The sequence below is a fragment of the Dromaius novaehollandiae genome, chromosome 2 (assembly GCF_036370855.1).
Source record: "Dromaius novaehollandiae isolate bDroNov1 chromosome 2, bDroNov1.hap1, whole genome shotgun sequence".
NCBI lineage: Eukaryota > Metazoa > Chordata > Aves > Casuariiformes > Dromaiidae > Dromaius > Dromaius novaehollandiae.
Genome location: NC_088099.1, coordinates 31,906,041 through 31,924,603, shown reverse-complemented (window position 1 = coordinate 31,924,603; position 18,563 = coordinate 31,906,041). Strand labels below are relative to the sequence as shown.

The 18,563-nt window shown below is 41.3% G+C and overlaps 1 protein-coding gene across 4 annotated transcripts in view; it reads left to right on the top strand.

The window, feature by feature from the left end:
* Positions 1–16,252, top strand: part of LRRC3B (leucine rich repeat containing 3B) — a 173,559-nt gene extending 157,307 nt beyond the window's left edge. For all 4 annotated transcript variants that reach the window (XM_064506159.1, XM_064506157.1, XM_064506158.1 and 1 more), the window contains one exon: positions 14,989–16,252. In XM_064506159.1, coding sequence (XP_064362229.1) covers positions 15,152–15,931 — 780 coding nt within the window. In that variant the 5' untranslated portion in view covers positions 14,989–15,151 and the 3' untranslated portion in view covers positions 15,932–16,252. The remainder of the gene's footprint in view (positions 1–14,988) is intronic.
* The last annotated feature ends 2,311 nt before the right edge of the window (positions 16,253–18,563 follow it).

Genomic DNA, 18,563 nt, shown 5'->3' with positions numbered 1-18,563 from the left:
TTTTGTCCTTGAATTAGTAGTCCTGTCAGTGAGATGAAAACTTTCTTAGTTGCTGGGCCATCTCTGTAAGGAGCCCCTAAATCTTAGCGTTTGTTTCTGACAGAGAGGAAAAAAAGCTGGTGAGTGTCTTTGAATGCATATGCTTTTATTAAAAAACATGCAAACAAGTAAAAAAACACGTAAAGCATAACTCTTAATTTCAAAAGAATGCTATTCCCTTCATTTATTTGCTCTGCCGTTACATTTCATTGCTTTTTCATTATGTTTTTTGGAAGAAATTGTCTCAGGAGAGGAATCTTATTTCACCTTCCACCACCCAAGACATTTTGGGGAAAGTGCATGGATACAAGGGACACATACTGGCAGAGAAAGCAGCTATCATAAGTTATATTAAACACACCTCACCAAGAGTTGTTGTTTCAGGAACCAAACAGGATGAATGGCATCTGTATGCCATTTATCTGTATGCCAGGCACTGGGGATGGTTTCCATTTGCTCCAAAGTGATTTTTACACATCTTTATAGCAATGAATGGATTAGTGACTGGACAAGAATTGCAGTTGACACAGTAAAGCTAGACATACCGAAGAAAATCCGAGGCTACCTGGGCTCTTGTGCTGAGTGAAAAAATTCTATTTTATTACCCTCCTGGAATCAGACTAAAATGAGGCTAGTAATAAGCAACTTCTGTGCTATTAGCAGGGTGCTTGAACATGCAGGTGGTTTGGAACAGAAGTGAGTGCCTTAAGCATTGTTTTATGGTGTTATGCATTTCAGACTGAAAAATGGCCACAAGCTTTATTACTTCAATATTAACGCTTTTTCATTACTCTCTGTCCCTCTTGCAAACTGCTGCATTCATCCATTATAAAGTGGCTATTTCTTTTCCCATTCAACTGCCATTTTTCACAGTGTGAAGAGGGAGAGGCAGGTGGATAGCAGGAGGGACAGTTGAGGACATAGTGGCACCACAACTGTTCACAGTTGAAGCCAAAGCTAGGGCTGTTGCCTGATAACCTGTTGCGTTAACTCATAAAACCCTCCACAATAAAAACAAGGAGGGTAGCCTCCCTCTTACTGGTGTGGGGCACTGAGCCACCCAGTTGCTTCTGTGACAGGATTGCACTGCTGTTTTCTAGTTACCTGCAAAGGGACAGCACCACCAAGAGCATATTTTCTATTAGGGATTTCCATCCTTCTCCCTTGTACTTCTTGCTGGCGGGCAGGGGGGTTGTAGTGCAGATGTTGGTGTCCATCCTGTCCGAACTCGGCAGGTGAGCCCCCACTGAAGCAGGCCTCCAGACTCAAGGTGATGGTCACAGTTCATTTCATCTTAAAATAGACTGGCCACCTGTGTGGATTTGCCTGTTGGGGATCTGTGCGCCTGTCTCCACCTCTCCCTGCCTAGGCACTGCCCTGTCATGGCCAGGGTGGCATCTCCAGATGGCCGAGACACTGCTGCATTTTGTATTCAGCTTAACCCCCCCCCCCCCCCGGTCTCACTCAGCAGCTCAGGCACAGCCTTCTTCAATTGCCTGTGTCTCTCCATGCTGTTATGGTGCAGGAGCTGGTTCACCTCTATCCAAAAGTGTACCAAACTTTTGGTGGATTAATCACAGAACAGAATCACAGAATAGTTGTGTTTGGAAGGGACCTCTGGAGATGATCTGGTCCAACTCCCTGCTGAAGCAAAGTTAGCTAGAGTTGGTTGCCCAGGACCATGTCCAGTTGGGTTTTGAATATCTCCAAGGATGGAGACGCTACAACCTCTCTGGGCAACCAATTCCAGTGCTCTGTCACCTCAGAATAAAAAGTGTTTTCTTGTGTTCAAGGGGAATTTCCTGTGTTTCCGTCTGTGCCCATTGCCTCTCATCCTGTCACTGGACATCACTGAGAAGAGGCTGACTCCGTCTTCCTTACACCATCTCATCAGACATTTATACACACTGATAAGATTGCCCCCTGAGCCTTCTCTTCTTCAGGCTGAACAGTCCCAGCTTTCTCAACCTATGCTTGTATGAGAGGTACTCCAGTCCCTTAATCATCTTTGTGTCCCTTTGCTGGACTCACTTCAGTAAGTCCATGTCTTTCTTGTACTGGGGAGCCCAGAACTGGACCCAGCACTCCAGATGTGGTCTTACCAGTGCTGAATAGAGGGGAAGGATCACCTCCTTTGACCTGCTGGTGAAGCTCTGCCTAATGCAGTCCAGGATGCCGTTGGTCTTCTTTGCCATGAAGATGCATTGCTAGTTCATGGTCAATTTATGGTCCACCAGGATCCCCCCCACCAGGATCTGCAAAGCTGCTCTTCAGCAGGTCAGCCTCCAGCCTGTACTGGTGCGTGGGATTATTCCTCCCTAGGTGCATTTTCCTCTGTTGAACTTCATGAGGTTCCTCTCTGCCTGTCTCTCCAGCCACCCTTTGAATGGCAGCACAGGCTTCTGGTGTATCAGCCACTCCTCCCGGCTGTGTATCATCTGCAAACTTGCTGAGGGTGCATTTAGTCCCATCTTCCAGGTCGCTGATGAAGAGATTAAGCAGTATTGGCCCCCGTATTGACCCCTGGACCCAGTTTCAATGTTGTGCCACAGTGGCCAACATACAGCTGCCTAAAACAGGAGAGGGCTGATGCTGGAGGAGGTGCCAGCAGAAGGGGGCTGTGCTTATGGGGCAGCAGGAGAAGTGGTTTCAGCGCTGCCAGTGAACCAGTGGGCAGAGAGCATTGGTAGCGTGGATGGCAGGGAATGGGTCCTCCCCTGCTCTTTTGGAGATGAGATCCAAGGGCTGTGATCGCTGTGGACAGCTGGGATCATGCATTTTCACTGCATTCATTGCATTCTGTCCTGACTTTGAGCTTGGGGCATACTGACTACCTCATGTGATAGCAGTAGTGGGTACAGAACTTGCAGGGCACCAAGGGCTTGGGGAGGAGGAGGGTGAGCATGCAGAAGAGTGCAGGCAGAGGGCCGAGTGAGCGGGTGCTTTAAAATTAGGAAACAAATATTAGAAACTTGCACACAACTCAGCATAGAATTTGCCCTGCTTTCCCCTGCAATTTACATGAGCAGAGTAAGGATTTAAAAGGAAAAGCAGTCCTTCAGTTCCCTTTCCCATTCTAAATACATCAAGTTAAGTTTATCTCAGTGCCAGTACTAACTGTAACCAGAGTTAAATTAGCCTTCCTGTTGGCTCTGCTTGGTTTTCACTTTTCAACAAGCCTTAGTAAAATAAATCATGTCCCACTTGCCTTTAAATTTCATTATCATGACCTAACTTAATTTGCTATAAATTATTTCTACCTAAGCTTCTTCGGCTGTGAACTTGCAGCCTCCAGTGTCTTGCTCACTGGATCATTGCCCAGCTAATCAAGTCCTTTTTTTTCTTCACAACTCCTGCTTTTTGTATTAGTTAGCTCCGCCAAAGTCAACTTGGCTGTATAACTTCTATGGGGACACACAAATAGCTGATATATTCTTGTCTTTAAAATAAGGGTTTTATTGAACTGAGTTTGAAGCTCTTCCTCTTGTGCTCCAGTGCTGCTAATAAAGACATCTTTTCCTTTAGAGTAAGAGTGACCTTGGTGGTTTGTTCTCATCTTGGAGGCAGCCATTGCAGCACTTCTCTTTGCTATCCAGGAGATTTCTTTTCTCCTTGGGACGAATGACTGACTGACTGGAAAATCTCTGCTCACTCAATATCTAGCAGAAGTGTCTTGGTTTTTAGTACAACAAGACTTCATGTCTAATGAAGACTGGTGTTTATTTCCACCGAGAAATGCCGATCCATTTTTCTTTAGAGTTGTTCCTATTATTTAGCAATTGTTGATAAACAACTTTTATTTCAGCCCTCTGAACATTTAAGGCATGCCTCTCACCAAGCTGCTAAATTGCAACCAGGCTAAATATTTTGCTGAATAAAGGTCAGAGAACCTTCAGAGAATTTCAGTCTCCTACATCAACTTGTAATATCGACTTGCTATCATTACGCATCCTCAGAAAAGAAACTTATACTGTAAGCTTTAGCTGACTTTGGAGAAATACTGTATGGTTTAAAAAAATAAAAGGATTTTACCTGACTTCTTGGGAGACTTTTGGTATGATCCAGAGCAGTCATTTCAGAATGAAAACATGTTGACTGTTGCTTAGGTGAAACACATGTAATTTGCAAAGTCCTTTAATGGCAGCTGAGCACCTGATGTAACTCAGCAGCGTGTGAAGGAACAGCCAGTGTTTCTAATCCTCGTTTGGAGTCAGGTGGTAACATACAACTCTGCTGAGCAGCGTAACAATACCTTTCACTACAGACTTTCTTTTGAAAACCTGTGTAATTCCTGTTTAGTGTCTAGATTCAGGTGGAGTGGGCATTTCCGTTAGAGTGGTTTCTTCCTGGAAAAGAGATTTTAACTATTATGCTGGACTTGGATGGAATTGAGTTTTTCTCTGTGTGTTTGAACCCCTTTGAAGGCATCCTGGCACCTCCTGTTGCTCGCCTTGGGCACACAGTGGTCTCCTGGGTTCTGGTGTGCTTTAGGCTGACCTAAATTACTGGGCATGATATGAGATTTACTGGTAAAATGAAACATCATGCGATAGGCAGGGGGTCAGATTAGATAATGTTATGGTTCCATATGGCTGAAAACACTTAATTAATGAAATGCTGCCAGCACAAGATCATATAAAGCTTTCCGCTACTAGATTTCACTTGTCTGGGAGATCCTCAGCGGAAACAGAGCTGCAGAGGTTGTGTTTGTGCTATCCTTTTTCTTGGGCACTAATACTGATAGCAACCATCAGAGCTAAAAGTGACTGGTAGGTCCTGGTGGGAAACTCCTAGTCTTGCTTTCACAGAAGTACAAAAGCTCCCTGTCTAGTTCTTCCAGACTATCTCACGTTCAGCTTTTAGAGGTATAATGATATTTAAATATAGAAATAAAATCTATTATTAGCTAGGTACTGTGGCATACATTGAAGGAGAAAAGATGTTTCTCTAGCAAGCTGATGAAAAAGACAGTTATTTGAAGCTGCTTATGGATTAAAATGTTAAAAGTGGGGATGTGGTCTTATTGGTATGTGGTTTGACACAAACCACACACTGTCGAAGAGGCTTATGATACCTTAGCTCGATTTCTGCACAGAAACAGAAAGTATATATGTATGTGTGTTGTTGTAGATGTACTCTTTGCTCTCTCAGTGGTGCAGGTGCTAATGTGCAGGTTTTATAACCATTAACCCAGCCAAACCATCATCACTGATCAACATGTTTCTTTGACAAGTCCGAATGGCTTGTAGTTAACTCAGTCTGGCCCTTGATTCCAGAAGGTCATTTGGATGTCTTCTTAAAATTGCTTAATTGCTTATTGATCTCATAATTATTCCATACTTGCTGTCCCTTTCTCTATTTTCTGAAACTTATTGTTACTTCACTATTTTAATTTCTTTAGTAGAAACTTGGGGTGCTGAGCCCTCATTTTAATTTTGGAACTTTTAATTTTGGAAATTTCAAACTCAATAGGCTTCCTTTGTTTAAAAAAGTTATACATTCTAATTTTTTGCTTTTTTTATCAGACACTTTACTTTTGAATGCTTCTTGTCCCTTAAAGGTCCTGTTATTCTGCAGCTAGCAAATTTTGAAGCACAGGGAGCTGAATGAATAACTGCCAAGGTACTCTTCTGAAGTGCCATCCCTGATTGTTAATTTAGCTTGTGGTTTCTTTCTCCCCTTTCAGACTTTTTCTTACGGAGTAATTGCTCTGGGAATATGTTCCTTTTCTTTGTGGTCTCATCTTGTGGATATTAATCAGATTGTTTCATTTCAGTAGTAAGTTCTTCAGTCATGCCTTCTTTCCTTACAAATCCCTTGTGTCGTGGATTATCACTCTGTATTTGTGTCACTGGGCAGTTGTGCGTGGAAAGGATCAGCCTTGGGCTCCCATGGCTTAACACGGGGTAATGCAGATCCCAGTGGAAAGCAAGAGTGTGTGAAAGTAGATACTAAACTATCTTGGTGGCACTTTCTGCTCACATCTGTATTTCCATGAGAAGGGTCAAACCCCAGAGATGGCCTAATTTGCCGTGACCCGCAGCAGTTCACTGGGAGCTTTTCTGTGGCAAAGGATTGGATGGAAGAAGCAGCTTTCAGCCGTGCCCTGCTTCATTTTTCCGCTCCCTTCCCCAACTTTCTTTGGAGTCTGTAACAGAGAGCTTATTCCTTCCAGGACTCCCCAGTGCCAAGATAACTTCAGACAGCAGCTGTCTTGCTGGTTGCTTCATGCAACCATAGGCAACTTTACAGAGCCACTAGCATGTTCCTTGCTGAATGCTCCCCTCAGGTTTGCAAGCTTATTTCTGCCTTGCTGACTTTATTATCAGCACAGCTTCCCTAGCCTAATTACAGTGATGCCTCTTCTCTCTTCCCACTGTCTGGTAAGTTGCAGGAGCATTTGGATGAATCTGAAATGATCCTGAAGGTAAAAGTATGCAGAACCAAATAAGTGCCTTTAAAAGCAAAGGGAAGGTCTCTTGACAGTCTGGACCTTGCTCATCTTAGGCCTATTAGATTGTGATAACGCATTTCCTTTTGCAGGGCGTTAGATTTGTGCTTTGCAAAATAAGAATGAGATTTTCATTTGGACAAGGACACCATCTGCAGTCACCAGATGCAGTTATCAAGATTAAATTGCAAGACTTGTCACTGATTATGCTGATAATCATTGAGGTGATCAGTGTAATTATCTTGAGATCAAGAAGGCATTTTCTGTATGATATGATATTGCAGAATTAAGTTGAAGGAGCATCCATCATTAGCTACTGGGTAGAGCCAGGATACAACTCGGACGGATCACTGGTCTTTTTCACTTTGATGATCGTATTCTTTTATCATATGGGAAAGAAATAGATCAGCAAATATTTTGAAATTGATGTTCTGTGTTGAAAACATCTTCCATTGGATTCTATTGGATTTGATCAAAACCTACTATGTTGCCTGGTCATGAAAGGCTCCTGTGCCTTCAGTTCCTAACCAGAGTTAAGAACAGACTTTAGTCTGAGTCTCTTTACCTGAGGAAGGCAAAGTGTTTCCATTTCAGGTTATTTTAACCCTTGAATATATATACATTTTTTCTAGTGTAGATCATCTGGAGGATTGACTCAACTGCTGCTGAGAAGGATTTTATTGCCAGAACAGAGTATGGCTGAGACTTAGTAGAATATGATCCCAAACTCTAAAAATGGTTCCGACTCTAATGCACACTAATAATTAATCTAGAAACAAATGAGATAGCTTTGGGGAACTCTTTACAGTTAGTCTACAGACAGTCATTTGTCAGTGGATGAGCATTTCCCTTTAGCATCTGGCTCTTCATGTGCTTATATAGTGATAAAAAAAAATTTTGAAGATACACTTGCAGAGAAGTGGCTGGTATACTTGGAGCCTTTGTTTGGTCTTCTATAGATTGTCGACCCAATTTCTTGCAAATATAATGTGTTCAAATGATGATATTTAGCTTATATCTTATGCTTCTCACTTTTAACTTCCTGCATGTTTCCATTGCCTATGTGTATGTAATGTTTTGGTTCCTTTTCAAATGGCATAGTTACACATACAAACTGTTGTTTATATTTTGCATCAGAGTATATTGCTTAGGGAAGGGATGGGAGCCTTTTGTAGTCTAAATCATAGAAAGAGGATACAGGAAAGAAATAATGTAAGACAGTGGAAGAATAAAACCATGTTCAGTCTTTGTCAGGACTTGAAAGAAAGAGGAGTAAGAGCTCTTCCTTCAATTTCCTTCAAGTGTATCCAGTTTAATTTGAAGGATTGTGTTGCCACAGAAGACTTCCAAGAGCAAAGCATCATAAGAAAGATAGAAGGAGATAATTGCTAATATTCTTCTGTCATGGAGCTGTTCTTATATCTGCTAAGCCTCACACAATTATTTATCACTTGAGAGTTATAAAATAATTTCTGACTTGAGATGAAAAGGGAGAAAAGTCAAATACATTTTTTGACATAAACCCAACCCATCAATCTTAAAGTGCTGATTCATTTGCCCACACAGTATAATTAACTAAGTTGTTATTCTGTAATAAGGAGTGATACATTCAGTGATCTCACAATCAGAAAGTAATTATAGCTTAAAATGTTCATTTGGCTCTCCTTAACCATTTTATTACTCTGTAATTGTTAAGAAAAAGTATTCATAGCTGTAAGATCTGTAAACTTTTACCTACACAATTCGCTTTGCAGCTAGAAATGTTTTGCCATGGACAGTTGTTAAAAGGATGCCTACAGAGGAAGGTTTGGGGGAAGAAAATATCCACTGGCATTCTGAGTCCTGTCTTAAAGAAGAATATTGTAGTTTGAGTACATTTGGTGTTTCATTAGATAATGAATCCATTATGTAATTGAAGTTCAGGCTTACACTGATTAATCATGACATTTCTATTATTCCTTGAATCAGTGATCTTCTGAACTCTTTTTTTCTCCACCTCATTTGCTGTTGGCTTCTATTAATTTCTTTTCTTACTGCTCTAGGATTTCATCTTTCTATGTTCTGAGATCTTGAAAATCTTCCACTGCCAGAGACTTTCATCTGGGGATTTCAATCACTTGGCACCTTGCAAGCAGCTCTTGGCATCTCTGTGGCTTGGTGCTTCATAGTGTTTTCAGTACCTGCCTTCAAGGTAGCTGTTCTCCAAAGCGGTCAGTCAGCCACACAGCGTTTGAGGAAAGCCAGGGAGAGATGCTGGAAAAGTGGAGGTTGCCAGGACCCTGGGTCCAGAGCCTTGAGACCAGATTGTTGTTTTATACACTAAACCAAATTGTTCCCTGAGGGGCCACAGAACAGGTCGTGCTGTCCAGCTCCAAATCTCTGTGCAGCCAGTGAGATTGCACTTGACTGCAGTATATACCACAGTGGCTGCCTCTGATAGTAGACAGACTGCATTTTTTAAAGGAATTTTAAATTAATTTGTCTGGAGGAATTCACTTGATAGCCATGAAGTTCACAGTTCTGTAGTGAGCAGATATAGCACAGAGATAAAAAGCAATTGCTGTGTTTTCCTTTGGATCCTGCCGCTTTTCCTCAGCTCCAGCTTGTAGGTATCGTCACTTGCAGGATCCTAAGGCAGTCTCGCTGCCGTGGTGTAGTTTTATCATTTGTCCATAGGAAGTGAACAAAAACCCCTTTTTTTGTGTGAATTACTGTTATATTGATACTGTCACTTCTGAATGGTTGTTAGCTGGCAGTGACCTCAGGTTGCTACCATCCTGGAATGGATTTAGACTAATACACAAAGGAGGGACGTTCAGCATTTCCATATCGGTTCTCTTGTGTTTTTTAAACAATTGTGGTTAGATTCTGTCTGCAGTGAGGCAAGTGTTGGAGGAGCAGGGTGGGAGATCATGGAGGTTTTTCCTCCCGTTGTGCCCAGACCCTGTTGGCATCCAGCGGCTTACGCTGCTCACACTCACATACAGGCCAACCCAGAGAGCAGCTTATTGGGAGGTGTGTGCTTCTGTTCGTGTATTAACCATGTTTTAAGGCAGGTTAAGGATGGGACTATATGGAAATGATTATTTCCATGGATATCTTCCCTGTTTTGATTCTTCATAGGCATGCCATTTACAGTTGCGTGGGAGTATCGGTGGCTAATTTCTTTGGTTCAAGATAAATTGTCCTGTCCTCTGTCCTGAAGCAAACTGCACTGTTTGGATGGGGAAAGCACTTGTGAATTTTAGCCTTCTCTGGCATTATGAATTTTGTCTTCAGCTTACAGCTGTCTTGTCAATACTAATTACAAGGTAGTATATTTAGAGATAAGCTAGTGTAAGGCTTTATATGACTGGGAAAAAAAGGAGTACAAAGAGGTAAAATATGCCTCTGAGTATTTGGATGTGGAGAGTAGGGCTGGTTTGTGCATACGCTGTGAAAGATTGGCATTACAGGAGACTGAGTTCAAGGAAAACAATCCATTAAAAATAAAGAGTTAATCCATTTTCTATTTCAGTGGGTAATTTGCTGGATCAGATATAAAACGAATGTATCCAATATAGCAAAGTTAAGACCTATTTTAATAGAGAAGTAGGAAACCAGATTTATCAGTGAACATGTCTTTTCTATCTATCAAGATAGTGAATGTCTTTAAAAAAAAAAGTAATAATAATAATGGCAGACTCTTCAAAACTGTAAAACATCTCAGTAATTGACTGGAAGTCAGATAAAGCAATGATCTTGTTACAATGTTCCCTTTGAATGGATTCTTAGTTTTAAAATTTTAATATTTATTTGAAGTGCAAGCTTGCCCTAAAGGATGTCTAAAAATAGGGCCCTTTTTAGAGGATTTTTTTTCCTGGGCTTTTCTCATTCCATATCAAACTTCTGCAGTTTACAAGTGAGAAGATTGTTAGTCTAAATGTCAGGAGTTTCCTTGGACTAGGCTTGAAAAGTCAAGCTATTTTTTTTTAGGGATCTATTGAAGGCTTACTGGGTGTGCAGCTGTAGCTGAGACTATGGTTTGAAAACGGTTGCATTGCCCTCACAAGCCTAAGGGCAGTTTGCAGAATCTCTGCCCTGGGTCATACGCAGGGAGGATAGGAGACACCTCCATGTGGGCGGTCCATCTCCAAGCTAGAGGGCCAGCGATTACTCACAGGGGTGCCTTTATCATTAATTGAAAAAAACAGTGAAACTGGTGGACTGTGTGTGGAGATCTGTTGTGCCATTTGGGATCTGTGTTCAAATAAGGACTTTTCAGGGTGTTGTGCCTAAAGCTAGCAGGCAAGCGACTTACTTTTCCATCTGCATATCACTGGAAGAATGGTATGGATGGACTTTTTTCAAGGTAGGTGAACTGTGCACTGGCACACTATGGCCAACATATTCTTGGGAAGTTGGGTTGTACATAATTTTTCCACACTGTTCTTTCTGGAAGTAGAAAAGTAAAAGAATAGACAAATTAAATGGGATCATTATGCAGCCATGGGGCCACTCCCTGTGGCTCATCTGTAAGACTTCTTCCTGTTTCCTCTTCCCTTTCTTGCTTTCTCGTTCGAGCACGTACACCTCAGTGACAAAAAAATTCTTCTCTAATCTTGGCAACTTCAGTAACCACAAATACAAACTGTGGGCCTGGATGCTGAGCATCTTTAGTTAGCTGTAACCCCACAGACACCCCTGGAGTGACAGAGGCAATCTGTTTCATCAGGGGATCCAGCTTTGAAGGCATGAAGAGAGATTATTCCAGTATCTTATGTTACTGATAAGGGAAATGGAACTGGTATCGCTGAATTTCCTTCACAGCGTGGTGTGAGTGGCATCCCACACTCTGTGCACGTGACAAGAGGATGGTGGTGTTGCACAAATGCCAGTGAAGACATAATTTAGCATAGGGAATCTACGCAGATGGTCATGCATGAAATGGAAATGTTTCTTGGCATAAGAGATCAGCAGCGAGAACTGTTTGTAGCCAGACTTTCTGACCTTAGAAGTCACATAAAAATCTGTAGGGGACTGACAGCTATATTCTCTCTTTCACACTGTGCCCTCAGACTTGACTTCTCAAGCTTGCCTTGCCCCTGTGCCCTCACCACCTTTCCCCAGGATCCCAGCGCTAATGCAGTTGCCCCTAGTATCCCTTATGCTTTTGGGACAGTGCTGCAGTCCCTCTTCATCTTCTGGGCACCTTGCGTTCTTCTCTGCCTCTTCGTATTTTTAACTCCCTTTGTGACCTTTGTGATCCTGCGATGTTTGGCTTCTATCTTAAGTTCTCTATGTTTGCACTTGTATTTTAGAAATGCATACAAAATGCGTTTTCATACCATTCTGGTTGTCTGTGCTTTTAGTATTGCTCTCCTTTCTCTGTGCCTTCAGTTACTATTTAATTTATTTTTCAGTGCTTTTTTAATTCAGTTTTCTAATTCATTCATATACTTATTTCAAATCAGTCTTCCAACCTTTATTCCAACCTCTGCTACCACCTTCTGTATTTAGTATGTTCCCGTTGGAGAGAATTTGATGGATGCCCAAGAAGCTGCAAATCTTTCTTTTGACATTACAAAAGATCAGATTCTACTTATCTTTTCTTTTGTTGCAGTCAGTAGGATAACTATGAGTCAAAGAAGTCCTCAGTATGAGTTTAGTGGTAGAACCCAAACCACAGACATCCCTTGGATCAGATATTCTGATTATGGAAGTAAACAAAGCTCCACTTCCCCTGACTGATGCTGTGTCCCATTGCATTGTTTCCGGTTAATTTGCTGAGAAGTTGTTGCACTTTATTCTTGCTCAGCTAATACATTTGTTGGCTGAATTATTAATTAGAGTTTTCAACTTGCTCTTTTTAACAACTTGAAACATTGAGAGTTTTTCTCCCTATTTAGCCATTTACTTTGTTTTCTCTTTTGAAGAGGCATTGCTTCATTAAACACTTCCCTGCTCAATCTGTAATGCATGATCCTACTTTCTCCACACTCTGAACTCATTAGTACATTAAAGGAGGAAAACTTCATTTGTCTTCAATGGGATGAAGACGTTTCACATTATCTTTTGTGCATGAGGCCTCTTTGATACAGTAATATGCTAAAACACTTTATGATTTGGGGTGATTTTTTTTTTCGACCAGGATGTTCATAATTTTTTTTAGCCTATACTGAAATAAATATAATGTTTGATCCTCACACACTGGTGAGATGAGTGTGATGTTTGTTTTTCTACAAAATTAAGCACCTGAAACTACTGCAGGTCTTTGCAAAGAGCCCTCAGTGTCCTTTCAGCTCAGTCCATTTCTGCAATATGATTCCAGTATTGCTAGTGAAAAACCACTATGCAAAAGTAGTAGGTGGTGAGGGCATGCTTGGTGACTCCGTCATGCTTGATGATGATATGGGTCACTCATCTGCACTTACTTTTGTTTCAGCACAGTTGTGAGATACATGAACATGAGGGGGAAAAATGATATATAGCCATTTTTGCAGGGGATATGCCTTCGTGCTGCAGCACCCAGCACTGCTGGAGGGAGAAGCAGATTGCCAGCGTGGAGCTGCCAGAGTGAGCAGCTGCTGGTTCCAGCTCGGCCTCAAAATGGGCTGCACATTTTAGCAAGTACTTAGCACTTTTGGGCAGGCTGGGAAAAAACAACTTCTGTAGCTTGCTCCTTCTGTAACGGATTTTTTTCTCATCTGATCTGAAGACTATACACCACAGTGACCAAACAGCTTTAGGGAGGCATGTCAAGGATGCACCTAGGGCAACAGGTTTCCTTCACGTAAACCCTGTTTGCAGGACTGTTTATTGCGGAGATGCTACCTCACCGCCCTCATAGGGAACTCTTCGTAATCTTCTTACTCCCCTTCATAATGGTTTTACATTTTCTCTTACGAAGTTACTAGAGAAGACAAATTGCTAACAAGTTTTTATTTTTGCTTTAGATAGTGATTTCCCTTTTATGGAGTCCAAGCGTAAACTTTCTGTTTTGGTTCTTGGGCAGCCTCTCTCTTGATCAATAGTAGTTAAGAGTAGTGGTGATGCGGGAGGTTGCAGTGAAAGTTTTTTGAACTCTTGCCATTCCCCAGCAACAGCAATGGGGTATTCATACATAATGTACTTGCTATCAATTTGGGTTTTTTTGGTGGGGCAACTGACATCAGACATCATGACTGGCATCAGCAAAAGAGTTAAATAAAGCTTGCATTATGGGTCTAAAATACCCCATGACAGAGCTGATCCAGGGTGCAGTGATGTGCCAGAAACTGCAGTTAGTGCGTGAATTCTGCAGTTCTGCAGGCAAAAATGATTGCAATACAATTTGGTCTTTTTTCTTGTAGGATCACAAATATCCTCCCTGCAGGGATTGTGCTGTTCAGTGGATTACACTGTGGGTTTGAGAAAAAATTCATTTATATGTAAATACAACCTGAAGGCTGCAAATATCCAAGCTGCAAGAGAGACAGAGGGCATGTACAAGAAAACAAATGGGCCTGTTATGGTTAGAAATTCATAGTTTACCATAACAGGGGAAAAAATAAATGAGGTTGTCTTTGAAACCTTATAGGTCAGCATTTCAGACTTCTGTATTTGTATTCCAATTAAGGAAGAAAACAGAAAAACTTCTGGATATTTACTATTTTTAAGCCAACTTGAGAGAGGAAAAGCAGAAGCAATAATTTTCCTGTGTTCTGTTAGCATATTATATGCCATGAAAGAGGTATTTTGTTCTGCTCACTTGCGTAGCTGTATATGCGGTTTATTTGGTTTTTAGATTTGAGTTTCTGGTATTTGTTTACTTCTTTTTGTTAAATGAGTAGAAAATTTTCAGGAAAACTGATTTCTGTGAGTCTTGCAGCAGTATCTAGCGAGTACTATGAGGTACAAGAAATGCAATCTTCACAAGCAAAAAGGAAGAGGGAGACAAGCAACAAGATGATGGATTTTTGTGGTCTTCCAGTAGTATTTGGTTTACTTAATTTTTAATTGTTCATTGATTTAGTAAAAGTGTTTCCTTTAATTGCTTCGATTTGGATTTAAAATATCATAAATTATTTTGAGATAAGTTTATGTAAACCACCACAAATACCTGATTTAGTTGTTATTGTTGCTGGAGATCCAACTCTAACTCATATTATCCATCTTCTACTCCAGTAAGGGAAAATGTAATTCACTTTTATGGCTGTTGTTTTAGGAAGGTCTGTGATAAAAACCAAAACAAAACAAAACAGTGACTCCTAATAAGTATTAAAGGCCAAACTACTGCAATTTGGAGTAAGTGTAGGCTGTCCTCTTAAAGATGTGCTGGGGATTTATGTACTAAACTCAGATTAATGCTAATAGGAGCTACCTGAATAAATCCTTTGGTGCACTGCTAGGATGGGATAATAGACCATTCAGTGGTGTCTTTCACTTTGCCTATTTTTCTTTTTTTTTTTTTTTAATGGAAACAAAATCGGGATTAGAGTTTATAGTATAAGGAACTTCTCTTTTCTTCCTCTCCATAGGTGTACTTTTAAGAAGAGTATTGACCATGAGGAAACGCACATGTTAGGCCATTTTTACTAATCCCACTGAAGAAAATGAAGCTACGTTTCAGCTTTGCAGAGCCTTTTCCCACCACTGTTGGCTGAATGAGGCATGGTCGTGTGATTATGCTGACATCCCAGCATGCATTTGGTAGACCTGTGGTTAACTCGTTCCCTCTCCATGTGTCTGCTCTTACAAAGTTTTGTCCTCATGATACTGTGCTTTCATTCTGCCAGTATGTGCCCAAAAGGCTGCCTTTGTTCTCACTCGGGAGGTTTAAACGTCAGCTGTAGCAATGCAAACCTCAAGGAAATACCCAGAGATCTTCCTCCAGAAACAGTCTTACTTTATTTGGACTCCAATCAGATAACCTCTATCCCAAATGAAATTTTTAAGGACTTGCATCAACTGAGAGTCCTCAATTTATCAAAAAATGGGATTGAATTTATAGACGAACATGCCTTTAAAGGGGTGGCAGAAACCTTGCAGACTCTGGATTTGTCTGACAACCGGATTCAAAGCGTGCACAAAAATGCTTTCAACAACTTAAAGGCCAGAGCCAGAATCGCAAACAACCCTTGGCACTGTGACTGCACGCTGCAGCAGGTGTTGAGGAGCATGGCGTCCAACCATGAGACTGCCAACAACGTCATCTGTAAGACATCTGTGTTAGATGAACACGCCGGGAGACCCTTCCTCAATGCGGCCAACGATGCTGACCTCTGTAACCTTCCTAAAAAGACTACCGATTACGCCATGCTGGTCACCATGTTTGGCTGGTTCACCATGGTGATCTCATATGTGGTTTATTACGTGCGGCAAAATCAAGAGGATGCAAGGAGGCACCTTGAGTACTTGAAATCCCTGCCAAGCAGGCAAAAGAAACCAGACGAAGCCGATGACATTAGCACTGTGGTATAGTATTCTGAACATAATGACTGCCTTTGTGATGGAAATTAGGTTTGGAGGACACTAAAACCAGAGGTTTACTTCTAATGTTCATTGTAATTGTTAAGACTTTTTTTTTCTTTTTTTTTTCAGTTTAACTGAATTACGCCACTGTTGAGCTTTCCAACAGAGAGTCTTGTTTGGGCGGTATACTTTAATTGTTTCTCTGGTGATATCCTAAAGCAAGTGAGTTGATATGTAAAACATTAGTTTAGACCCATTCCACTATTTAATAATGAAATTTATTTTTTTAATTTAAAAACCAAATAAAACCTGAAATTTGAACCATGTAAAGCAGAGTAATTTATTGCTCAGGAGCCTGACCAGCGACAGAACAGGCGGTGGGTTATCCGAGACCCAGGGCCCGTTCCCAGGAGCGAGCTGAGGAGCCGGCAAGCAGTGGCCCGTGGGGTGGGCACACCGGCCGGCCGGCCGCCGGGGTCCTGCGCCCGTGGTGGTAGCCACTCGAGCCACGGGGAGGCCATGTGAAGGAGCCCGCCTTTCAGGACACCGCAGCCAAGCGGGTGAGTGCGCGGGGACGCTAGTCATGCCAAAGCTCTCCGGGGGGTTTTCCGGAGGCATCAGTGTTCGTAGGCGTGTATGGGAAGAGGTGGGGTGGGTGGCGAGGTCTCCTGCTCCGCTTCACCTTTCGCCTGGGGTCATGGCACCGGCTTTCGTGTTGCACCCCCTGGGCACCCTGCATGGACGTCCCGCAGTGTCCTGCGAGCTGGGGAGGACGGTGCTAAGGCGAGAGCAAACTTACTAATACTGTTCAAATTAGACTGCTGACACTGACAGCAAATAGTTAACTAAAAATTTAAATAAAATCAGGCTCCTCAATCTGCATTTGGGCTCACCTGCATGATTTTTTTTTAGGATGCAGCCTTCTTTAAAGTAAGCAAAATAAATGAATATATAGCCTGGGCATTGTGTATCATCGAGAAAGTAGTTTTAGATAATTTTATTCATAAATGCTTAGGAAAATAAAAGCTCATGCAGTGAAACTCAGGCTTGAATATAAATTGAATATTTTAAAGCTTTGCCGTCTTTGAAAACGTCATGGTTTTCTGTCTTTCACCGATAAACTTTTTGAAGGGAACAAATGCACAAGAATGCATTCATCTTGTCCTTTATCACTGTAGTAAAATGGTACTTATCTCTGGGTCCCTATAGATCCAGTATAACTGACATTGGAATATGGGTTGTAGCAGTATGCATTAAAAAATGTATGAAGTGCTGTTTTGCAAAAAACAAGTGTTAGAGGACAACCTTAAAAAAAAAATTAAAAAATTCCAGAGGGTAATATCTCCCATTGGACTATCTGTTATTTCTGTTACAGGTATATTCTTTTAAATTTTAGAGGGCACAAGGTTGTTTATCTTATTTCTTTCAGAACATTATTAGAAGAAAATTGTCTGTAAAATTTATTCCAAATTAGGTGAGACAACAGGCAAAAAGGACTTAATTCTTTAAATGGGTATGGAAATAGCTTTTTCGTGTCATCCTCATGGGCTGAGTTCTGAGTAGCTGTTCTTCTGATTATTTTAGCTGTTTGCACTATTTTATTCCCACAAAAAAAAAAAAAAAAACTTGCAGTGTTTTGATGTACAGTGTTGGAATACTAGGACTGTTAAGTTTTTCTAAACAGCACAGTTAGTCCAAAAAGTATATGTTCTCTGGCATTTCTGACCCCCCCCCCCCTTAAGTAAAAATTGGTTTTTTTGAAGAGAGAAGGCTGTCGTTTACACATCCTGCTTAGTTAAAGTTTTATAGGTGCCTTTTCCAAGCTCTGTCTTGCCGAGATTTCTGCCCCCCGGTCCCCCAGGCTGTGCCCGCCCACACCACAGCCTGGCACCGCAGCCCCCAGCAGTAAATACAAACCTGAATGTTTTGAAGTACAGATAAACTGGTGTATTGTACCGGTGATCTATGAAAACTTATTAAACAGAACATATCTGCAAGCGGACGTGCAGACGCCACCTGCAGTGCCTCTGCATAGACTGAGCCAATTCCTTGCCTGGTGTACTTCATTTCTGTAAAATCTCCTCTAGGGCAAAATTTATCTTTATTCTATTGCTGTGTTACCCGAACAGTATTTTGGATCCCTGCTAGTATATTTCTTTCCAAAAAAGCAGGGAAAGGGGGCTAGCTAAGGAAGAGAGCAAACTGGAGATACTAACTTAACCTAGAATTCAGCGCTGTTTATTCCCAAGTAAATACAGAAATTGCTTCACAAGATGCTGACAACATGATTTGAACAGCAACATTTATGAAGATCCTGACAGTCTGTCACTTGTAGGGTTTTAAAATTTGTTTTCAAGCAGGGTTTTTTTTTTTTTAATCAACCCTCTCCCAAAAAATGAGTGAGAAAGCCATCTAAATACTTTTTCTTCAGTTTTTCTCATTTTTCCACTTTGTTTCTTGATCTGTGAGACTGGCTCTGGTGCTGGTGCAGTTTTACACCAGCTGAGCTTCTGGCTCCACATGTTATAAATCCTGACCAAAAACAATTTAAACTGAGTTAAGCTGTACTCTGTGGAAAGACTTTGGATGGATGGTTTCATATCAGCTCCAGGTCTACTGATTTTCTTTAATTGATTCCCTA